The sequence below is a fragment of the Phycodurus eques genome, chromosome 11 (assembly GCF_024500275.1).
Source record: "Phycodurus eques isolate BA_2022a chromosome 11, UOR_Pequ_1.1, whole genome shotgun sequence".
Taxonomy (NCBI): domain Eukaryota; kingdom Metazoa; phylum Chordata; class Actinopteri; order Syngnathiformes; family Syngnathidae; genus Phycodurus; species Phycodurus eques.
Window position 1 is genome coordinate 7,425,934 of NC_084535.1, and position 25,983 is coordinate 7,451,916.

At 41.1% G+C, this 25,983-nt stretch overlaps 1 protein-coding gene across 2 annotated transcripts in view; it reads left to right on the top strand.

The window, feature by feature from the left end:
* The first annotated feature begins 4,676 nt into the window (after positions 1-4,676).
* LOC133409713 (protein FAM53B-like) overlaps positions 4,677-25,983 on the top strand; it is a 37,157-nt gene continuing 15,850 nt past the window's right edge. The window contains exons 1-2 of one of the 2 annotated variants that reach the window (XM_061690109.1): positions 4,677-4,904; positions 22,629-22,874. In XM_061690109.1, the coding sequence (XP_061546093.1) occupies positions 22,794-22,874 (81 nt within the window). In that variant the 5' untranslated portion in view covers positions 4,677-4,904; positions 22,629-22,793. Of the gene's footprint in view, positions 4,905-22,628; positions 22,875-25,983 lie in introns of those variants that run through there. The other variant, XM_061690110.1, reaches the window with a different exon arrangement.

Below are 25,983 nucleotides of genomic sequence, written 5' to 3' on the forward strand. Positions count from 1 at the left end.
GTTGATAATACGACACGTACAGAGAAGTGTATCGCGCTTTAACCTGGATCGGAACAATCTACAGTAGTCAAACCAGACTTTAGGTGTCAAGCTTGCAAAAGGCTGGTATAAATAGCCTGGCGTGTGTGGCCGTAGTCTCCAAAACACGGTTATCGTCTTAATAAATTGCCAAATGAAGACATTTCTAGTTGAAAACGTCCACTTAAACCCATTCCTAATACTTGTACCCTAAAGTACTTAACCCACTGGTTTGGACACCATTGTTCATAAGACTTCAGAAAGCCCACACCAAAAAACACTAAACACTCAAATGCTCACTGTTTGATCGTTCCATCGTTTTTTTTCCTTAAATTTAATGTGGCCATGATGGGAAAAAAAACAAAAGGTGTTGTTTGCAAAGCTGCTTTGATGTTATAACTTGTTGGCAACAGCTTTTTATCAAGCACCTTTTGCTGTCTATGCATTTTGAATGCAACTGTACTCAACTACTGTCTTCTGTGTAGTACAAAAAAGAAAGAAAATAAGCCATGTTCACTGACAGGCCGTAATGCGTCTCTGGGGGAAAGCTATTAAAATGGATTGTTGGTGGAAAAAAGGAGCACGTCCGATGCTGATCTTTTTTGATCATTTCCAAATGTTTTCACATGGAACCTCTTAGCACTGATGAGCACTTGGCCGGGTGAAGAAATGCTGGTTTGGAATCAAAAGATTCTCATGTCATGTGGCATTAGGAGCCTTTCATTTGTCAAAATAGCCCTCTGTCAACACACGCCCTGGTTTTTACTGTTCAATCGCTCATTTTGGTGTATTTGTGGTGATTGCGAAGTCAAACTGATTTGCCTGCGACAGACCCAGAGGAGAAAACGTGTTTCCTGTTAAAAGGAGCTGAATAAGAAAATGGCATCTTTTTGCATAATGCTCTTTGTAAATCCACAAATGTTTTTATTTGTATTTTATTTATTATTATTATTTTACAGGAACCCCGTGTTTAGTGGGACATTTTTTTCTGTTTTGTCTGTTGTGTTGTGCCACTCAAGATAATGAGCTAGGTAATATTTTGTTCTATGTAGTACTTGAAACTTGCAAAGAAAACTATATTTTTTTACATCTTGGAAATGTTTCATGTGTAAACAATTTCAAAAATGACTGAAAACACTAATTTGCATGCCAGGCCACTAGGTGGCGATACCACTTTTGGCCAGGAGAACCACATGCAACCACATCAGCTGCAGTCTTACATAAAATCATATTTTTGTTTGGGTTAAAAATTCTTCAAGCTAACTATCTTGAGTGGCACAAACGCAAACACAGCCCTGTGTCCTGTCAGTTTGACTGTGACACTCTTGAAATTTGAAGAATTGTATTAAAATTTTCTTCGGCATCAATAAAGTATCTACCTAATCAAAATCATGCCCCTGCTATAAAAGGCGAATGTTTATAGTTGACCATGTCCCAGAAACCTCTTTCTGGGCATCACTTCATAACCTGATGCAAATTGTCTTGCGGGTGTGCCATTCATCTACAAAGCACTGTTATCAATTTGATGAAATGTCATTTTAAGACGTTTGAAGTTGAAAACGCCCCCTAAAACCCGTTTTTAACAACATGGTCCTCATCTAGTCCTTGACCCACGGATTTGGATACCATTGTTCTGTCTTAAGATGGTTAACTGCAACCATCTGTCCAATCAAAAAGGAAAAGGGTCTCGAGCTAATGAGTTAATCAGGGCTCCTAAGAGTCATGATGAAGAGCTGCTGACATAATGACTAAACAAGAGGCCACGAGGCTTGTCTGTCACGGTGGTCATTAATAACTGCCTCACTCTGGGCTCCAAATTGGAAGCTGTACCAGTAGACCAATGGGAGAAACCTTAACCCACACTGTCCGGTGAAAACATACAAGTTTTACAAGAATACCAGATTATTATTTTTTATATATATACAAGGTTCCCAGTGTTCTGCTCCGATGCACATAAGTAGCTTTACAACATTCACAGAAACGTTCCCATGAAGAGGAAATGGTAATCTCAAGCTCAATCAAATGCTCCTTTAATACTTTTTTTTTTTTTTATTGTTTAATACTATTTCCGATCACAGATTATGATTGAATGCTGCCAATATCATATAATGCTGTCATTCTCATGCATCCTGTCATAAAGAATATACATTATAAGACCAGAATATGATGTTTGGCACTGCGCACAAGCCCACATGTTAGCACTTTTTGGCACCAGCTCGAAAACGACACTTATTCCGCTCGTAATGTTAGCCTATAAGCTTGTGGACCCAGTGCATGAATACTACGCTTTCATTTTAACCTCTCAAGTGTGATACTGCAAATATTTATGTCTTTTTTTTCTTTCAGAAACATGTTCGAAGGATTTTTTTAAATCATTCCCAACATGTGGGGAAGTTTTCCACGATAGGAGGTGGGGAACATTTTGGTTAGCTTACCTAAATAAACCAAGTACTGCTATAATATTTCCATACCTTGTACAATGTACATAGAATTGAATGATAAAGACCAATAGAGAAACTGATGTTTGCCTTTAATGTGAAGTGCGCATCCCCAGGCGAGGCGCATAAGGACTTCATGGGAAGTGAATGGGAAAAAATATATATATATATATTTATATATATATATATATATTTTTTTTTTAAACCGGATGAGCTAACATCAGCTACTTTTAAAATGGTTAAAGGGGTGGTTGTGTAGATTGGGAAAATGTGGTGGTACTTTTTATTCTTAGGTGGACACAGCAGTATTGAAACAATAACAAGAATAGCTATGATGTAAATATGTGTGTACTGTATATTTTCAGATTGTTGTATTGGGGTAACTATAACCTAAGTGGATGGACATGTTGATGAGTGTGTGAGCTTTCATTTCACTTTTTTTTTTTTAAATGGAAATAATGTTACATAGATTTAAAAGTTTGAAAAGTAACATCAATAGCTGTGATATAACATATACTGTACTGTATATTTTCAGATTGTTGTGTTGTGTTTACGTGACTGAGCTTATATTAAATTTGTTATTTTTAAAATGGAATCCATCTTAAATAGAAAAGTTACAAGCATAGCTATCACATACAGTGACTATAAAAAGTCTACACACCCCCATTCAAATGCAAGATTTTTGTGATACAAAAAAATAGACCAAGATAAATAATTTCAAATCTTTTTCTCCCATTAATGTGACCTATAACCATTACAAAGCAATTTATATATATACATATATATATATATATATATAACTTTTTAAGAGGGGAAGTAAAAATACTGTTGTTGCACAATTATGAACTATATCTTATAACTGTGTTGTGGCTTTGTTCAGAATTAACAAATCAAATTAAAACTAACGTTAAATGGGAGTGAGCACACACATGCCACCATTTAAAGTGTCTGTGATTGAATGAATTAATGAACATGGTTATTGGTCACTCCACAAGTTGAAAGCAATGGACACAACCACAGGGTAGGGTGGAAAATTCAACATATAAAGTTCAGATTTTCTAGTAGGCTTTTCCAGAAATTTGTATGCTTTCTTGCAGAAACCTGAAGGTTTTGACCACTATTTCAAACTGTTCACAATTCCTTTTACCTTGGCTAAGGCCCCAGTTCTAGCTGAAGAAAAACATTTCAAAGGCATGATGCTGTCACCACCATGCTTCACTGTAGGCATGCTGTTCTTTGGGTGATGAGCAGTGTTGTGCTTGTGCCAGTGTGCCACGTATATCCTTTGGAATTATGGCCAAAACGTTGAACTTTGGTTTCAATGGACAATAAGAAAATCTCCCAAATGTGGGAAAATGGTGTGCTGGCGCCCATTTTACATGGGTTTGACTGTGATTTGTGACACAGCCACATTCCCAGTTATAAGAGGGTGTGCACACTTGTATAACAAGTTTACAACATTATTTGAGTTGTTTCATTTTTATTTCCCCTCTATAACAGATTAAAATCAATTGAGTTGTAAAGGTTTATCTTGGTCAATTATTTTTTTGGGATCACAAAAAGCAGCCATTTGAACCGTGGTGTGTAGACTTTTTATATCCACTGTAACATACAGTACACTACAAAAAACTAGTGGATATAGACTGCTGTTCAAAGGTTTGGGGTCACTTAGAAATAAAATTTTTAAAAGCAGTTTTTAGACACTGAAAGTGGTGGGGGGGCAAATCATTTTATTTTATTTTTTTAAATGACAATTCTAAGTGACCCTGGGACGGTAGTGTACTTATACAGTAAACTGTATACACTTATACAGTAAATTGTCATCAGATTGTGGTGTTAGGGTGATTTATTTTCTTCTTGAACCTCCCCAAAAAAAGTTCAAAGTAAATCCTATAATTCCAAGGCATTGTTTCATTAACATTTGAACGGGATGTGGAAAGAACCATTAAATTCAACTGCAGATACTACAAAAGTGAACTTCTGAGATAATGTTCCTTTTGTGGAGTGGCAAAAGTAGCACTGTGGTATTGTAAATGCCTGAGGGAGGACCACAGTGGCGCGTACCACCTCGGCGGGGGTGTTCCCTATTTTAGCTCACGCCATCTTTTAGTCGTTCGCTGCTCGAAAATCATAACTTAATGTTTGGGTTTGGTTTCCCTACACATTTTTCTAGCGATATAGGGTGTTTGTTTAACGACTCAATTGCAATTCGTTTCCGAATCCACCGCGACTCTGTTCCCGACTCCCCCTTCGTCGACATTATTAGGACGCCCAGCTGAGAGCAAAAATAAACTCGGAGCTCTCAGCTGCTCACAGTTTCGCTTCACTCCTCCGGCGTTTCAGGCTGCATGCCTTGGAAGTTTTTCTAGCTTCTTACCCCTCTCTCCTGTCTTCCCTCCCCAAGAAAGATGTCCTAACTCGGGGAGAAGACGAGCCTCTGCTGGCCAGGTAGTCATGGCATCCATTCTTGTATGTGTGCACGTGTAATCTTGCAGGATTTCGTAATGTTTTTTTTTTTAAAGAGAGTGACAACATTGTTACAAGTTGTGTGTTTTGGCCTCTTTTTGTGCGTAGTATTCGTAATAGAGTAGTTTTAAAAAAAAGAGTTTATGTCTTGGGTGTTCTGTTGTGATTCATTATAATCTGTGTGTTTGTGTGTACGTGCGTGCGTGTTTTTGCATGCATGAGCAACCTGTTGCTGCATGTGGAGTCTGCATTGCATCTGTGTGTGGTCACAATCAAGCTTCATGTGTGTGACACACACACGCTGTGGAAAGCAGTTTTCAGCGTACTAGGACAACGAGCGTACTAGTACATGGACCTACTCCGAATGTTTTTTTCACGACTAGTGCCACTTTTCGCCTCCTCGAATGCAATTAAACCTTTGTTTACCCTAGTAAAGTAATGTGATGCAATACTAGGCCCAACTAGTAGGCATGTGTCACGCACTAGTAGCCTCGTCGAACCTACTGGTAGCACCAAAATACTCAGAAGTAGTTTTGCGTCACTAGAAACATGTAGTTGTACTGCTAGTATGCTGAATGAAATAAAATAAATAGAAAAAAAAGATAGTATAATTATAAAATTGTACTAGTGAACATCTCGCGCTTCACTAGTACTACCAGTAGCACGTAGCCGTAGATGTCAACTAGAGCAAAGTTTTTCCTCAGTAGCAACATGTAGTTGTCCCATTGTTATGCCAACGTTGTCCGACTAATGCGCAGAAATACACACGCATAAACTACATATTGGCTTTGTCCTGTGACAAGGATGAGTCATTTCTACTCCACTGAGAAGGTGACTGCAATCAAGTGCTCCAGAAACAATGCGCTGCCTTGTTTTTCAAGCACTTTCTGTTGTCAGTGCGAAGATGGACAAAAAGGCTCGAGGTCCATTTCAAAGTTGTTATGGCTTGTAAAAACAGAAAAAAAGAAAAATCATACACTGCACCCTAGTACTGATTAACTGGCACATAACAGTCGCTGTCATAAAATCTCAATTAACTGTACAAGCGAGGTTTTAAGTTAAAACTGTCACACGAGTGTAAAAAGAAGTTAGCCAGGAACGTAATTTATATGAAATGTAAAACACTTCAACTTTGACCAGTCGGTGGCTTACTACCTTGTGACTATCAACAGTCAACTACACTGCATTGACTTCATCTTAACTAAGTGTAAAAATGGGGTAACCACTGTCATATTAATACTGCACATAAAAGGAGTAACCCTTTTCAAAACTCAAAAACATGTACCATATATAACAATGTAGTAGCTAACTAGCTAGTGGCTAGCGGCTAACATTACTGTAGTAGTCGATCACACTGTCTGGACTTCACCATTTTAACAGTCATATAAGTCACATTGTACATCAAGTGTAATAATAATTTAGCCTCTATTGTAATATACAACACTCCACCTTTGATAACTAGTGATGACATGCATAGTAGCTCGACAGTCAGTGGCTAACTAGCTAGCAGCCAATAGTTATGAATTACACTGCCTGGAAGTAACATTCTTAACTACTGTCTCATATAAGTGTAAAAACTGGTTAACTACTTAAGTATTAATATGTAAAAACAAAACATCATGTCTTGCATGTCATTCTTAATATGTAAGAATACAAATAGGTTAACCTCTGTAATATGTGGCACCTTACAAGTTTAATTTATTCCATTAGCAACCACGTAACTCAATTCACTTGTGTAGCAAATCAATTTTCCCTGGTAAAATGAAGTAAATTGACATTAATCCATTCCAGTCCCCCCAAAATGCCACAATTGTTTTTCATTGTGTTTTTAATCAATAGAAATAGCACTGTATTAAAGAGAATGTAAGGAAATAACTTGTTTTACTATGTGTAATTTCTGACAAGTGTTTGTCATCTGATTGGGATTCTCGTGTGGCTGAAGCGGTTGTGTCATCATGAGACATTTTGCAAACACGCTAGCTGCAATGACCTTAAACTGATGATTGGACTGTTTCCCTTTCTCATGCCGGCTCGGAAGTGGACTTGTTTTGCCCGTATGTCTTAATGTTGCACGGCGGTCTGCTTGATCCATGTGGACAGGGTCAACACAGAAACTGGTTTTAGCACAAGGGCACCCTAATGGGACATAACTGGAACTGTGGCAGCCCCACGTTCGCGGGGTTCTCTGGCTGCCACGTTCGGTCGAGCGCTCTAGAAAAAGTTGACGTCCGAGAGGGTGAAAGATGTAATCATGTAATCATTACCTTGCCACAGGAGATTACACGGGTTGCCCTCATGGCAAACCTGCTCACACTGGGATGTTCATTTTACACTCGTGGGAAAGAATGCCAAGATTACAGCAGTTTTTCACAATAGTATATGGCCCCTGCTTGCATTTCCTGCTATCATGTCACCTTGCAAACTGATGTTGCAAGCGTTTTTGTGGCAGGTTTTGACTACAGGGTTCCCACGGATGCTTTGAGATTTTTGGAAATGCATTTTCAAGGTTCAAAAAGTGATTGAATACATTTCATGCTTTGTTTTTAAGTTGAAACCACACAATGTATCTATTTTAATGTGCTGTAGTACAGTTGATATTGTGTAATTTGCCAGGACTGAGTAATTTGCCAGGACTTAGTAAACCATCACAAAAGTGCTTGAAATTGACTTTGGTGTGGTTAACCCTTGGACAGTAGAATATTTCCTCCGAAGTCGAACATGGTCAAAAAACAAAAAGGAATACAACATACACAATCTAACGTAACATGAAACCTACCTTTGTGGCTAGCCAATTGGTGGCTAACTAGCTAGTGGCTAGCGGCTAACATTTGCAGTTGACCACACTGTCCGCACTTAGCATTCATAACTGTTGTACAATGTAAATAATACAGCTGTATGATCAAATGAAAGAACAATAATAATACTCCCCTTTGGTGTAACAGGAAGTTAAGGCGAGGCAAGTCAACTTTTTGCATTTGGTTTTACATTCCTTACTGTCGTACAAGTGTAAAAATATGTAGCATCAATGGAGTATCCACCCTTCACTCTGACAACCCGTGGGGGGGTGTGGGGGAGGGGGTTGCTGTCTGTGCCTATGAGGTGAGTCTCTTCACAAAAAAAGTATCAGCTCCCTGTGCGCAGAAAATAAAATGTCCACTCCTTTTGTCATCATCACATTTATCGCTTTTGCCATTACTGTTTTTTTTTTTTTTTTTTTTTTTTTTGTCGGTTAAAAGCCATAACAAAAAAACTAAAAGTACTCACTCTTTGATGATATGTGATTGAGGCATATCATTAAGTGGAATCAACCTTTTTTTACATACTTGTGTAGTATAAAAAATAAAATAAAATCAATTGCGTACTCACCGCCAAATCTGACAATGCCTGGAAGGTGAGTCTCTTCACATAAAGACGAAACACAGCTTGCAATGTGGGAAACATTCCGTTGTTTCCGGTTTCTGTAAGCATGTTAATCCTTTTAAAATGTCAAACTTGATTTCAGCATTATATTATGATATATGTATAATTATATTATAGCAGTACACCAAAAATCAGAAGGTATGTAAAGTGGCGATAAATAGTCGACACACCCATGTTCAAATGCCAAGTTTTTGTGATAATAAATAGAAAATGAAACCAAGATAAAGCATTTCAAAACTTTTGATTAAAGTGACCTGTAACCTGTTCAACTTAATAAAAATATACAGTATATTTTCAAGACTAAAAATAAATAACTGAGATAATGTGCTTGCACGTGTGCAGCCACTCTAATGCAGTATTTTACATTATAAAAATCTCACGGTATACCACCAAACTACAATATCACAAAAAGTATGAATACTGAAATAGTGATGATCCTGTCTCAATTTACTTAACTCAGTGTTGGGGGTGTTTAATTGAACAGAAAGCTAATATATTCACAGAAAGCCATGACTTATTCTGTTGTATGAAAGGCAACATTTGGATACACAGGTTTAGTGTCCCTTCTGCCATCAAATGGAAGAGCATTTAATAGTTCTGCCTTTCACTATATGTCACTGGCATAGCTAGATGAACAAATATATATTTGTAATTAATTATTAATGATTTTCAGACAAATCAAGTGAAATTGGAATTGCCACTCTTATAACTGGGAATGTAGCTGTGTTCAGAATTAACCAATCACAAACTCATGGTAAAGCACACACTTGCAACCATTTAAATATAGTTCAGATGTTCTTGTCATGTTTTATGGTCATGGTTCGGTTCCCATTCTGTACAATAGGGAACAAAATGCAAAAACCCTTATCGTTTATGTAAACAGGAGTAGAGATAATGACATTTAAAATGAAACAGACATGACATCTGCAAGCTGCACTGTGTTTGATTACAGACTCGTCGCGATGCTCGTGACGTGGTGAGCGTGAGGCAGTTACACTTCTTATCCAGTGGGGGCCGGTCAATAGGGGCGCCAGGGTACCGCCCCACCACTGCTGACTCACATTGAAAAGGACGAAAGAGAATGCAGTGAAAGAAAGAAAATAAGATACACTTGTGATATGCAGGGTGGGGCCATGTATAATAAGCAAGATATTGCCGAGGTCAGGTGTCGGATTCCAGCGCCCGAGCCAATTCATGTTAAACGGCAGCCGAGTCGGCCTACGACATTTCCGGCCATGTTCTCCTGCCAGTTGTCTACAGAGTCCCCGAAGAGCATATGAAGGCAGCTGTTCACATCATTGCAGGTGTGTTGATGGCTGTACATCCATCCATCTATCTATCTATCCATCCATCTATCCATCCATCCATCCATCTATCCATCCATCCATCCATTTTCTGAGCCGCTTATCCTCACTAGGGTCGCGGGAGTGCTGGAGCCTATCCCAGCTATCTTCGGGCAGGAGGCGGGTACACCCTGAACTCACATTCACACCTACGGCAATTTAGAGTCTTCAATCAACCTACCACGCATGTTTTTGGGATGTGGGAGGAAACCGGAGTGCCGGAGAAAACCCACGCAGGCACGGGGAGAACATGCAACCCCGGTCCTCAGAACTGTGAGGAAGACGCTCTAACCAGTCGGCCACCGTGCCGCTACTCTAGAATCGTACTCGCTAATAATGAAAGAGCAAAAGATTTATTTTTAATTTATTTATAGCCCCCGGTGAAAACTCCACCAGCCACCACTGTTCTTATCTTTTAGCTAATATGATCTGTGTAAGAACCCTTATGCTCAGTGAGCTGTCTTTTGCTATGACTTTAAGGGGCATTCATGGTTTCACTGGAGTTTACTGTGTGTGAGTCCAAACAAGAAAGCGACACAAACCACACTCGGTGCAGGTTATCACGTTATGTGTCAAGTTGTGTGTGCGTGTGTGTGTGTGCGTGCGTTTGCGCTCTGAAGTTTGCTGAGCCTTTGTGCGCCATTCTGTCAGAGAGGCAGCTGCGTGCTAAGCGAGGCGCTGTGTGTACAACGCACTCAATTCACACACACACACTGACGCACAATCTGAGCCCACCACCATCACCACCCTTCTCCCTTTTTGTCTTTCTGTGTCGTCTGAGTCTGACTATTTTCCTGTTTTTCACTGGCGTGTGTCATTTAGTTTTCTGTTCCCCTCACACTGATGCTCTTTCATGCCTGTGCTGGCCTGAGGCGAAGTGACCAGAGAAGAGTTTGTTAGCCGTGTCTTGCATGCATTTGTATGTGTGTGCGTGTCCTCACGCTATTCTCCATTTCAGAAGTGTTCTTCTTCCTCTGTGACCTGCAGTCATAACTACAAACAGTGAAGCTCAAACTTGTGCGGCTGCAGGGACATTGGAAACAAACACCCCCCTCCAGGGTCTTTTCCTTATGTTTGTTCCAGTTGTGGTGTGTATATGCCCTCCTCGTTACCATGATAGATTTGTGAGTCTGATGTCTCGATGCCCAGCTGGCCTGAAAAGAGAAAAGAAAAAAGGCATTCTCACGTAGACCGGGAGAAGTGCTGTTCCTAACTCTTGTCCGCAAAAATACTCTACAAGATGAAAAGCATTCTGGGGATGCAGTAGTAATGCACAATGTCCCAGTGTTGCATTTGCCATACATCTTAAAATTAAAAAAGGGTTAAAAAAAACAAAAAAAACAACAGCAACAAAAAACAGGGCCATTTTGACAGATTGCTGACATGAAAGTTGGATTTTACGAGCCTGAAAATGCAAACAGTTGAAATGCGTCTCAAAGGGGAAGTACAGGTGGTACTCCGTTTACGATAGTTCCGACATACGAGGTTTTGAGGTTACAAACAAAGCGCGGCATAAGAATACGTAATCAAGCGGCACAAGAAGGCCTGCTCAGTTACTGGTGTACTTCCTGTTTTTCATGCAAATATTTACTATTATGACTTTACTGATTTTTTGCTTCAGTTCAATGGCCATTGTCCTGCTCCCAGTCTATTACAGACATAGAGACGCACACCAAGAAGAGTTTCACAACTGACTCATTTTTTCGCAAAGAATAAAGAATATATACCTGTGATTATTGTTATATTGTCTGTCTCCATGTGTTGATCAACTGTTTGTGTTCAATTATCCATTGCTTAAAGGTTTATTACACTGTGATACCGATGCTATTTGTGAACATCGCGTGGAAGCGAAGAGTTCAGAACATTCTGATTTTGGAAAATTATTTTTAAAACATGAATTTCTCAATTATTATTTGTTTGCCATACGCAGTCAAGCAAATTTAGATAGTTGGTGGTGTGTTTTTTCTAGACAAAGTGCCACCGCCAACTTTTGGCCTTGCATGCACACGGCAGCATTTTGAGCCCTTTTAGCTGGTCCCTGTGAACGGGGGATAGTTTTTTTTTTTTTTTTTTACAACTTCCATTCTTTACTAGGTCGTCGTTGTATAAAGTTTTTTTTTTTTACAACTTCCATTCTTTACTAGGTCGTTGAAGTGTAAGCAGTGATAGGGTGTGTGCATAAAACAGGTGCAGGTGAGCTTAAAGTGTTCTCCGAGGTGCATCGTTTCAGTTGATTGTCCTAATTTACTTATTAGCTATCACGAGGCAGAATGGTGTGTTTGTGTATACAACACTGGAGCTCGCTTGAGCAGCCTTTCCAAATAAAAAAAACTCAGTTGTGAGGCACACAGACTAATTGCACTTGTTGAACATTTAGAACCTGTTCTCCACTGGTTATGCAATTTGTTTTGTGTGCTGCCTGCACCTATACAGTTGACGTCAAACAGCTTTTTCCCCTCAAAGAAAGCAGATATTTAATGTGCAAGATCCTCCCTTGACGCAGGCCCAGACTGGAGAGAAAGAGTCCAGGCTTGACGATACTGCTTTGAATGACGGGGCGGTGGTGGACATGTGTCGGTCCAATGTGGCTCTCCGTGGTTTGGTTGGGATTTGCATGTTGGTAGGTTTTCCATACAACTGCAGGCGTTTGCAACTGCTGAGCTCATCAAAAAGGAGATCAAATCAGTAAATCAGAGATTAACAAAATGCAGGATTAGAGAGGTAGTGTTTAAATTGCAAATACATTTAATACCATTTTATTTTTCCCACAACCAGCAACACAACCTTATCACTTCGGACAATCTTGAGCTCAAGTCTGTCTCTAAAGGACCCCATTTGAAAATGGCCAAAATGAGCCTATATTGCTGCTTCAAAACAGAATGGCCGACTTCCTGTTTATTTTCGGGCATGGGTTCTTGAGTCTTTTGTCCATTTATATACACTCCTACCAAATTTCATGTTTCTAAGTGTAACTTGTTTCGAAGGCTGAATTTTCAAAATGATTCCAGGGGATGCTGGTCAAATAATTTTTGGGTGGTCATGCTTGTGTGCAATAATCTGTCATCATGCACTGGCGCAAACTAAAAATCTACACAATTTAGCATTTTCTATTACATGTGGACAACAACTCTAGGACATGTCTGTCTTTGAAAGACCCCCTGGAAATGCTCAAAATTATGCTAAAATGGCAGCTTTAAAACAAAATGGCTGACTTCCTGTGCCTTTTCAGGCATGGGTTCTTGAGACTTTTGGTGGGTCTACTTGTGATAGACACTCCTACTAAATAACACATTGCTAAGTGAAACTGGCTTTAGGGGGCTGACTTTTATAAAAGTCCTAGTGGTGCTACGGGAAATTGGTGAGTTTCTGAGTATTGTAAAGCCCTCAAAATGGTGATTTGTTTGACCTCAGAGCTTGAAAAAGAACACATCTGTCTTGTCCTTCTCACGATGCTGTGCAGTCGGAGGGTCCTTGGCCGAGCCACCTCGCGAATGAATGAATGGGGTGGTGGATTGCCGCTCATGGGGTTTTTCTTCCCCAAACACGTTCTCGCTTGACACAACCGTGACATACACATCAGCTTATGTAACTAACTACGAGATGATTTTGTTTGTTGCTTGTTGTTTGTGTACAGAACGCTGCAGGCGTGTTGACACTTTCAGAGCTGTGAAATTGAAAGCGGCTGCTGGCCAGCGTGTAAACGTACCCCTGACGGATTTAGGGGCTCTGGTTAGTGTGCACGCAACTGAACAGGCCCTCGTGGATAATGAAGGAAACCACAGGCAGGAAAGGCAAAGATTCATAGCAAGGAGGGAGTTTGTGTAATTAGCAAGGGGGGTACCTGGTATATGGAGAGTCCAGGCATATGAGGGTCACTGCGGTCGGGGCAAAGGAGGCCCCTCGTACCTTCCCGCACTCAAAGTGAAACACCTGATCTCGTGCTTGTCAAGCACGTCAGGGCTTCACTTTGAATAAGCCCTGCTTTGAGACAGGGGTCCTGACCCCCCGAATGCATTTCACACTGCATAGAGGGCCTTGTGTTGTGTTTGCAGCTTGCTGGTCCACCACTACCACTTCGTTTTGTGTAGTAGTTTTCATTGTTGTTCTCTGTTTTGGGTTTGGTTGCCATTGCGAGTCCTCTTAAGTTTTACAGAAGTGATGTTTACTGTAGTAATAGTTTTACCAAGTTTGATTTAGATGGGGGCAAAACGTTTTTCCAAACTTAGTCTCCCATTTTTATGGTCATTTGTCAAGATAATGGTACCGTATATCAGTCAAAACGGCCTTTACATCATTATCAACCGGTTCCTGCAATTTTGCAGTGGTACCTTGACTTGTAAACATGTTTAATTAATTTCACGACCACGCTCGTAATTCAATTTATTGTATTATCAAATCAGTTTTCCCCATTGAAATTAATTAAAATGCCTTGAATCGGTTCCAGCCCCAAAAAACACACCACATTTTAAAAAATTTAACTGGTTTTATAAATGTAATTACTGTCATATAAGGACAAGATGCAAGTCACAACAACAACTGTAGTTTTGTATGTGTGCCTTTAAGGGGCGTGGCCTAGTCAGTGGCAGCATGAGATGGAGTGGATGAGTGTGAGTATTGGTGTGAGTTGTGGTCTACTACAACTCCTTGCGAGTGTTATCATTTTATATATGTGTGTTTGACTCTCACCTTCAATAAACGGCTGAAAGTGTGACTGGCTCTCCTTGCCCACATTTGAGAGCATTATGATACCTTAATTCCTCCATATGTTTTTCAATCCACTCGAGCAGAGGAGAGTCTGAAGCTCACTCCTAACTAAAATTTTGGCTCTCACCACAAAGCAAAAAATCAACCAAGCGATGTCTCGTAATTTTTTTTTTTTTTTTAAGTTGGGGCACTTGTACGTCAAGGTACCACTGTAAGTTTGATGCTGCTCCCTTACATTCCTTATGATCATCCTCAGTCTACTCAATTTAGGGCAATTGATGGTCATTTCGTGTGCTCTCCACTTTGGAATAATAGTGCTAATAGTTGTCACCTTCTCCCCAAACCTTTTACACATACCCAGTTGAGATCAGGAGTATTGTTCATTAATTGGTGCACACCTATCTGCCACATGGGCACTAGCCAAAACAGTGGGAGCCAGAAATACTAATTTCACTCAATAAAATGCATACATTTTCTTATATTCTGTCTATTACCATGTATGTATGTTTTGGGAAATATTTTGGACACAACTGTTAGTATAATGCAGTGAAGTTACGAAATTAACATGGGTGGATGAGACTTAGGTTTACAATCTTGAGTATAGTAAATAGTCTTCCGGATGTGATTACCACAAAGGAAGCCGCATCCTTGCACAGCACAGGGAAGTGTTCCCATTTTTGTCACCTCTTTGTGTTCACTCAGCATTGAGAAGTACAGCTGGACTTTTTAAGGTTGATTTTTAAGCATGTCATTGATTAAGTGACAAGTAAAAATGATCTGGGCCTCATTGTTTGACCGCTTGTGAAGATGGAGTAAGCGTTCCAGGGCCAATGTCCCCCCCGCCTGTGGATACTAAGGGTGATGGTCCGAGCCGTCAATGGTATGTCTTGACCTCTCTAGGAACCATCTTTATGACCTGCACCTCACGGCTTGTGAGTGGGGTGGCTGTGAGTTCATTCTGAATGGATGGTCCACCCTGCAGACTTTCAACTAAATAATGACTCCCACTTGCATGCCGACAAAAAGACCCACTTGTGCCCAAAACCATTCTTTTTGATGCTCTTATTTTGAACTACCAGTGTGTTGCCATAGGAAACAATTAGACTGGTCTGCATATTTTATTCTGGGAACTCTGAAGTGAACATGCCTATATGTATACACGGGAAATACATAAACAACATTATGGGCGGTAACTGTCTAATGTATTGTGGTAAATGTAGCACATTCTGGTACCTATTACATTCTGGTAAGTGTCGAGCACATTCCTGTAACTGTCTCGCACATTCCGGTAACAGCCGAGTACATTCCAGTCACTGTGTAGCACATTACAGTGACGGTAACCCATTACAAAAAATAACACATTTGGTAACCATCTAACACATTTCTGTAACTGTCAAGCATGTTCTGGTCACTGTTGAGCACTTTTCAGAACTGTCTGGGTAACTAACTAACTCTTGTAACTTTCTTGCACATTCTGGGAACTGCAACACAACACAACAGAATCAGAATCATCTTTATTTGCCAAGTATGTTCAAAAAACACACAAGGATTTTGTCTTCGGTATTCCTCTAGCACTTAGAGCAGCAATCTGGTAACATTTTAGTGACCGTGTAAGTATTTCCGGTAATGATCTATCACATTCCGGTAAACATTGCACATATTCCGGTAAGTGTCTAACACACTTGATTAAATGCCTAGCATGTTCCAATAACTAATCATTCCGGTAACTATTTTGTGCGTTCCAGTAATTGCCTAGCATGTTCCGGTTACTGTCTAATGCGTTCCGATTACTGTCTAGTGCGTTCTGGTAACTGCCTTGCACGATGCCGTAACTATTGAGCCCGTTCCGGTAACTGCCTAACATGCTCTAATAACTTTCTAGCACATTCCGTTAAATGTGTAGCACATTCTCGCAAATGTGTAGCACGTTCCACTAACCAACACATTTGAGTAAGTGTCAACCACATTCTGGTAATGTTATAACACATTCTAGCAACAGTCAAAACACATTTGCTGGGCATTGAATGGATTCAATGCCCTCAGAATGAAATGACCTGGATGAATGAGAATATTCATAGGCAGTCTAACACATTCTGTAAAATGTCTAATACACTGCGGTATGTGTCAAGCACTTTCGGGTATCTGTCGAGCACATTCTCGAAAATGTCTAGCACATTCCAGTAACAAACATATTCCGTTAATGGTCAAGCACATTACTGTAAATGTCCAACACAAACTGGAAACTATGTGTCGCACATTCCAGTAACTGTCTAACACAAAATTTGTATGATTTTAAAAGTAGTGATGTGCATCATAATTTTTCCCAAAAAGGTTGGTCATATTCAGAATTATATGTAAATTCTCTAAAGTGCTTTATTAGTCTATAATGGTGTACAGTATTTGTTTTGTCCACTGGCTAAAGCCACTGATCAAAGTCTTGTGCTGAACGCGTCTGGTGTCAAGTATGCAGTAGGTCAAGCCTTTTGTCGATGGACCCTCGTCAGAGAGCTTCAGGGGTCCCCAAATGGGCGTCTATTCATCTGCTTGCACAAATCAGAGTTCGGGCAAGCAGCCACATTATCTTAGCTGCCCTTTCCGGTGCCCTCCCCAGTCACTATCTATTATGAGCCAAGAGCCGCTTGTCTGCACTCTTTCAGATTTGTATACACCGGGTATACAAATCTGACTGGAATTACCACTCGATTTGAATAGGCCAAATTGAATCTGGAACTACCTTGTGGTAGATTTGTTCCCATTTAGTGATGAAACTTCCCGTCAGTTTAGCTCTAATCCGACATGATATAACGCAGAGCAGCTCTGAGATCCTTTTACAAAGCCAGACAAGAAATGTAGTGTGATGTTACTTGATTTAGTTGGTAATACAGGTTACAGTAAGCTTACATGGAAGTGAATGAACCAAGCGTGTGAGGACAGTGTGAAATGAATGGTTACAACAGCCATTGTTTATCTCTTTTGAAACATGCGGTTGGGTTACTTAGAAATCTGACTTTCAAGCGTTGCACTCATGGCTTGGCTTGTCTGGGAACTGTATTTCTTTACGACATGACAGATCAAATGAGAGCATTTGTTAAACCACAGACCTCAGCCAAGGCCAAACACTAATGCCAAATAGTGGTTTCCACGCCTCTCCCCTAGTACAGCGGTATAAGGCCGAGTACCATCCATCCATCCATTTTCTGAGCCGCTTCTCCTCACTAGGGTCACGGGCGTGCTGCAGCCTATCCCAACTATCATCGGGCAGGAGGCGGGGTACACCCTGAACTGGTTGCCAGCCAATCGCAGGGCACATAGAAACAAACAACCATTCGCACTCACAGTCACACCTACGGGCAATTTAGAGTCTCCAATTCATGCATGTTTTTGGGATGTGGGAGGAAACCGGAGTGCCCGGAGAAAACCCACGCAGGCACGGGGAGAACATGCAAACTCCACACAGGCGGGGCCGGGGATTGAACCCCGCTCCTCAGAACTGTGAGGCTGACGCTCTAACCAGTCGGCCACCATGCCTAGTACGAAGAAAAGTTAATTTACGCTGCAGTTATTTGGTGGAAAGTTGTGGTCGAGAATGTTTTACTCCAGTCCTGTAGGTGGCAGTTGTGTTTGTAACAGTGTGACTGACAGCAAGAAGAAGACGTTTGTTGAATTTCGGTGACTGAATGTCTGATTTAGATTTTTTTCTCTCTCCCAGTTTAATTAGTAGGGTTAAAATCTTTCATGGGCATTTGACAAAGCTTCCTTGATCAAATATGAGGGAGAAGTTAAAAGATTATTTATTTATTTATTTAGACCTTCATAGAGTGACTCTCTCACATGGACTTTGTATAAAAGTGTCAATTTAATTTTTAACAATCTTTTGGGTTTTGTCATACAAACGTCCAGAAAAGCCCCCTCTGACAGCTACTTCTGTTTGACCAAGTTTTGTATCCGCTTTGTCCATATTTGGCTAAGACGGCCCCTGTTCTCTGATTGGTTGCCTACTTGTAGGAGACCCACTTGTGAGAAAAGGAAGGCGGCGATCTTTCCTAGATGTAGATAAGGTCAAGAAATTCAAATGACCTGATTTCAGTCCTCTCGGCAGAAAAAACGCCTGGAACTTAGGAATGCATGGACAACTTTAATTCATATTTCACATGTTTACTGAGGCACCATAGAAACAATATTACATCAAAATACTAGAAAAATTTGTTTTGGCAAAATATGTCCCCTTTAATGATGAATGAATTCATTAATTTCTATCTTTTGAATATAATGTTTAAATATATTTTTATCATGGTAAGGAAAGCCATACTCGCATTGGTACAGCTCGTACGAGAGGGGAGGGGGTTACCGCTTTTAGCACTTTAGGCCAACTTCATGACACACTTAGTATGAGAAGTAAGGTAGCTTTACGCTGTGTGGAAAATCTAGATGAGATTGAGAAGTCAGTGCGATTAGTAGCGAAGGAGAGGAGAGTGTCATTGAGAAGCTGATATGATCCGTCGACACTAGAGTATGGGCTCACGACACTTCTTTCACTATCTGGCTCTGGTTTCTCCATTATGGCGAACCGCTTCATTAAGTAAGCATGGCTCGGGGCTTCTGATTCGTACCCTGCCCTCTCCCATGACCCCCTGGTTGCCAGTCACACACACACACACACACACACACACACACACACACACACGCACACACACAGACACACAGACACACACACGGCATGTCCAGTCGCACAAAAGCCACTCGTTGGCCTCGCCCACAACTCGTCAGTCAGTCCTAATCACCCAAAGTAATCATACACCGATCAACAAGAACATTCCTGTTCTTTACTCCCTACAAAAGGGCTAGCACGGTCTTTCTTATCCTGCGCAAGTTGTGCTCCACTGACTTTCTGGGGATAAATAAGGCTAATGGGAGTCTAACTCGTGCTGGTGACTGTACAATACACTCTAGCACGTTCCGGTAACTGTCTAGCACGTCTAGTTACTGTCTAGCACAGAGGTCACTAACTGGATTCAGACCCAGAAGCAGTCGCATACGGACCCACACCTATAGCTAAAAAAAGAAAGGCTATGATTCGAGCCAGTAAATGTCTAACACGTTCAGTTAGCTCTCTAACGTGTTCTCGTAAATGTCTAGCACTCTCCGGTTACTTTCTAGGACACTCCGGTCACTGTATAATACATTCCGGTAACTGTCTTACACATTGTGGTAGCTGTCTAACACATTCGGGTAACTGTCTTACGCATTCCGGTAAATTTCTAGCACACTCTGGTAACTGCGTAGCAGCTGTGTCCAGTCACACAATAGCGATAACCCCTGCACGTAAACACCCCGTTCTCCAACTCTTGCACTAAAAACCACTCGTTGGCCTCGCCCATTACTCAATGTCAGTCCTAATTAGCCTAAGTAATCGCACACCGATCAACAAGAACATTCCCATTCTTTACTCCAAACAAGAAGCCTAACACGGCCCTTCTATTCCTGTGAGAGGCCCAGTTGTGCTCCACTGACTTTCCGGGATAAATGGAGCTAATGGGAATCATATGCCAGGAGTTGGTTTAGGCCTTGCCAAATTAAAACATCTTGAGTGTAGTCATGGGTTTGCTGTAGATGATGGAAAGTAACACAAGCTGGTATGAAATCTGTGTGTGGACTACCCACGAGCGACTAGGCATGTTATAATAGTGCGGCGACCTCCACTTAACATGTTAGCATGTTACACGGGCAAGCCTGCAAAAGCCATTAGCCTGCTGTGTGTCGCTTCCCGAAAGCAGTTGATTGGAGCGCTGCCAAGCGTGCTCTCGAATTGGACGTTGGGCGGTCAGCTAATGAGGGAGGGAAGCACCGGTCCGAGGTCAACGCAGCTATTCCTGACATGGCGAAATGATGAAAGAAGTATACCTGAAAGTGTTTCTTTCATTGAATTCATTTGTAAAATGTTCGTCACGGTAGCCGGAAGGAGAGCCGTACTGGCCGGTAATGTCGGACGCTGGATTCCCCCCCACACCTGATATCTGGAACAATCGGTGTTACGGCTGTAACAAGTTAGTGATTCAGTGATTTCCGTAACAAAATACGGACATCCCGTAACATTTGGCAGCTCTGTTGTTATTGTTGTCCACCAGATCGGACTACTTTCCCCAATTCAAAGCATGTAGCAAAATTTCACACATTTTACCGTTTTCTTTAAGGATGCCTTGCAACTGAAATGATGTGTGTCACTATAAGTGTTAGTCGTTTTCTCGTCCACACTCGTTATACATTATTGTCAATTAGACCTTTCCCCATTCAAAGCATGCACACCTTACGCCATATCGCTACTAAAATATGTGTTGCTGTTCTCTTATATGTAATAAAATGTTATTTTTGTGTAGCTTTGCAATTTTAGGCTAATTTATGGAACATAGATGACCATTCTAAATATATACTTAAAACATTATGTGGGAAATTCAACCTGTATTCATTCAACCAAGTCAAATGAATGAACGAAATACAGTAAAATAACTGAATGGCACATAATGTCCCATCTCTTAAGGGATCACTCCTTTTAGCATACAGGCACAATGTGTGCATGAAACAACCGCACTTCCATATAAACTCTTTCTACCACATCTTTAGCCACGCCGCCATAACCCACGATTAGCCAAATGATTCTGCCATGTTTGCTTCTCCCCATGTTTTGGCTGAGGAAGCAGTTTAAGTGTACGTCAGCTTTTATCTTAAGAAACTACTCATTTGGCTCCTAAAAACAGGGTTTTAATGAATGGAAAAATCTGGAAGCATGTTGTGGAAAAGGACGAAGCACTTGTGGCTGTAGGCATCGTCAAAACATCACATGATGTTAGAAGATTAGCATTCATAGCTGCAGTAGTAGACCTCCAGGGGGACTAGAAGAATCCATGCCAGCCCCCTAGTAAAACACTTTTTTCTTTTCCTTGACTTTGTCACCTATCCACATGACAACATATAGTACACTGTGTGTTTTACTGCCAGAGTTCACATGCAATCGGGCTTCCCATTGCCTTGGAAATAAAAGCAAAGCTCCTTCATAAAATCTCATGAAACTACCCAGCCTGTTATGTAAAAAAACATTGCTAGTCAAATAGCAGACAACATGGAGCGCTTGATTATTTAGCTGTTTTAGTAACATGCTAACTTTGATTAATTCTGCCAAGTAGGAAATGTCTTTGTTTGTTTGTACGCATTAGAAAACTTAAACCAATGTCCGCCAAGGAAAAGAGACATTAAAATTGTGTGTGTTTTGTGTGTCTTGAGCGAGGTTCATTTGTTTATAATGACAACTACTGCAACCCTCAAGACTGGAGTGGAACAGCATTGAGCACAACTTTAAAAAAACATGTGTGTACTGGTGTTCCATTGGTGAAACTAAGTAAAGGGGGTCTTCGGTTTACAAAGGTCACAACATATGAGGTTTTGAGGTCATGTATGGCAATGAACTAGTTGGTCAGCGTTGTAAGAAGGCCAAACGGTGTGATATGGGCAACATAAAACACTGCTGTTCGCTCACTGGTCGACAGAAAATGGTACGGACATGCCAAAAATAAAAACACATCCTAACATCAGCCTGCCCTGTTTCTGTGGACGCAGCAGTAATATACTCCAGTCTCCACTTTGCTGCCCTTTGCCCTCAGTCTCTATCCATCTATACTTTTTCTATACCGTTCATCCAGTCCCTGTTGGAACCTATCATAGCTTACTTTGGGCAAGAGGCAGGGTACACCCTGGACTGGTCACCAGTCAGTTGTAGGGCACTATTATATCTGATCATACATCCATCTATTTAGTGACTACACTGTCTTTTCCTTTTTTAATTAATGGCATTTCAATTCATTTCAACTGGGAAACGTTATTTGACATACAACTGAGTTACAAGATTGGTCATGGAAAGAATTATAATTCTTTGTAATTCAACGTACCACTGTTCTGAGGCTGCTCAACAAAAAGGAAGCAATTTAAAATCATTGCCACTATTGTGCCCTTCGCGAATGGTGTCAAGACTTGTATCATGTTTTCAAAAATGGAATTGCTCAAATCTGCAGTGTGTTCTCTATATATTGTCCCATGTGCCAGCATTGCAGTGGAAGTGTTTTTCTTCCAGTACACAATACTTGCATAGCGATGACATAACACTCCATCCTAAACATAGTAGAGATTAGAGACATCCAAAAATTATAAAAGGCTGTCAGCATTTAGGTGTTTGTCTTTTCTCTCCTGACAGAGAGTGTTCCAAGTGCCAGGGGTGTCCTACCTGCTCTTCGGCTTAGATGGGAGGTGCCAGCTAACTGACTGTCCACCTCGGACACTCCCCCAAGATGGTTGCCTGTGGCCTCCTCCTCCTTCTCTTCCTTTGCCCGATGAGACTTGTGCTGAGTGCTGCGTTACCATGGTGATAATTTTCTCCAAAAGTCTGGAAAAGAAGAAGGGTGTCAATGATGTAAGGCCCAAGACCAGCGAACGACGGCCGGTAAGATACAAGAGTCAGAGCATTTTGCTTCGTTCTCTGCGACACAACCTCCATCGGGAAGTAAGCAGACGTTCATTTGTTATGAAAGTTAGATCCGCAAAACAATAGACTATTTTTCATCATAGTAAAGTTGTTTTGTGTTTTTTTTGTTTATTCTTCTTGTTGTTGTGGGAATGATAAGCTCAGTGTGAGTCTGTAAATTTTTGACAAATTTTCCCTTTTGTCCCTCGTGCGCAAAAAGAAGCCGCCACCCTGTTACAACTTAGTGAACTGTGTGAGAGAGAGATAGCGCACAAGACAGGCGTATGCAGGCAGACCTTCCTCTATGCACGCCACTATCTCTACGAAACCTGTAATACTGGAATTACACTAATTAATAGCACCAAAAATAAAATAAACGTGAATGTGAATCGTTATTTGTCTATATGTTATATTAAATAATATAATACTGATTAAATAAATACATCTAATAATATTCATTACGATCAGCTTTTTAGGGCTGTCACTAGCCTATCGTTATAGTGTATATACCTGTATTATGTCGGGTATTCGAGTAAATGCCGCCCTGCCCCCCAATTAAAAAAAAAATATATATTTTACTACTATATAACTACTAACATGTATTTTATTCCCATTTATGAGGACTTGACTTCTATCCTTAAACTGCATATGTTGGTACTGAGTGTATGCTATAAACTACAGAATTTGAGACAAAAAGCAACCCTTGCTAAACGGTTAGCATTCACAATTAGCTTTAGTACACTAGCGATTACCATTTTAGGTAAAAAAAACAAAAAACACTAACTACCATGCAGCTCACTTATACATCATGTTATATGTACATTAAACATCTAATAGTATCTTAAAAATCACTTACAGACACTCCTCTGGAGTTTTTGGCAATGCATTTCCACTGGCCCAATAGTGCGTCCGTCTCCAACAAATGTCCGTGTGGTAAACATCGACAGTGGCCAAATGGTTCCGGGCGGCGCAAATATGCTTTTATTATTACTTTGTATTGCCTCGAGGCAGAAATTTTTGTGCTGACCAATTTTTGTGGTTTACCGTATTTTCACGACCATAAGGCGCACCGTATTAAAAGGCGCAGGCATGGTAAAACATACGCTAGCTTAAAACATACGGTAGCATGCATCCATGCTAAAACAATGTTTTTAAAAAGGCAGCGGGAGCAAAACTGAGTTCGGTTGTACTTTATTGAAGTATTTAACAATGTACTCATGTTATTTTTTGATCAATCCTCATCCACAAATCCATCAAAGTCCTCATCTTCTGTATCCGAAATGAACAGCCGGGCAAGTTCTCCATCAAACACGCCAGGTTCCCTCTCGTCATTGTCGGAGTCAGTTTCATTGCCGTGCGGCGCCTCAGAAATGATGCCGGCTTTTACGAAAGCTCGAACAACAGTGCAAGCAGACACGTTAGCCCAAGCATCCACAGTCCATTCACGTAACTTGTGGCGTAACTCGCCCGGCACTGCCTCCTAGTCTTAGTAAAGCTGTGTTCGCTATCTGTCATCCATCGCTCCCACGCCGCTCGCAACTTCACTTTGAACGCTCTGTTTACACCGATGTCCAGCAGTTGGAGTTCCTTCGTCAAGCCCCCCGGAATCATGGCAAGCTCCGAGTTATTGCACTCAGTCGAATGGTGACTGTAGAGACGCTTCTCCCGTCTGTTCTTTGCTCATTAATCCATTGTCACATTTCTGTGGGGCCAATTATGTATTATGTATTACTTGTGCACTCACTGTAGTTGTCTCGCCATGCTGCACTATTTGCATATACTGGCCACTCATGCCAGAGTAGCATCTGCTCCATTTGCACACTGATTGAGGAGTATCTGTAACATTTGCACAACCGACATTGTCCCAGATGATCGCACTACTCGTCACTTTAAACCGCATACACTCCTTGAAGTCTCAGCGCCCTTTGCACAATGGTCATTGCACCGGACTATTGCAATATTAGTCGTTCGAACTGCTCTAAGTGCTAGAGGACTCTGCATCTTTTTGCACAATTGTTTTTTGTCAATGTCTTTATGTCCCCAAAGTGTTCTGTAAATTGACTGTTTGTTGTACTAGAGCGGCTCCAACTACCGGAGACAAATTCCTTGTGTGTTTTGGACATACTTGGCAAATAAAGATGATTCTGATTCTGATTCTGATTCTGATTGCTCGAGTTGGTCTTTCAACTCGGACCACCTCGCCCTGTTTCCGCGGAAACTCAGCTTTGTCTTCTTGACTTGGCGAAGCTCGTTTTCCTGCTTCCTCCACTTGCGAACCACGGATTTGTTGATCTTCAATTCTCTCGCGGCTGCTCGATTCCCATGTTCCTCCGCGTAACTGATAGCTTGCAGTTTAAACTGTGCTTCGTAAGCGTGTCTCTTCGTAGGTGCCATTTTCAGGGGTCCTTAGCCAAACCGATGTTGTTTTGCACAATGCACATACTATATACCTACTGGGGGCGTGCCTTTAGCGTCCTCCTTCACGCGCACCCTTCCCCCTTTAACGTCCGCATGTTCTCAGTCACGTCCGCCTTTCCTCTATATAAGCAGTGTGTCGGCAGGAAATGCTTCCAGTCAGTCAAGCGGAAAGTCACACAACATTTACAGATTTTGGAACTCGGTGCACACATAAGTCGCGCCGCATTATAAGGCGCCCTGTCCATTTTGTAAAAAAATTAAGACTTTTAAGTGAGCATTATGGTCGTGAAAATACGCTACTTAGCCGAGTTAGCCGAATTGTTTTCAGAGCCCTAATCAGCTTAATTACAAACACTGTTGTGATGTTTTTTGCAGCGCGGTGGTTAGCTGGTTTTGCAATCACGATGTGGTTGATGGGACGTAAACATGTATTCATTGTGCTTATGAAAGGAGCTACAAGGAGGAGCTGCAAGGCACGAGCGAGTGCCTGAGTAGGTTTTCTCCACGTACTCCAGCTTCTTCCCACATCCCAAAAACTTGCAAGTTAGGTTCATTGAAGACTCAATATTGTCCATAGGTGTGAATGTGAGTGGGAATGGTTGTTTGTCCATATGTGCCCCTAGATCAGATGGCGACCAGTCCAGAGTCTACCTCGCCCCAAAATCTGCTA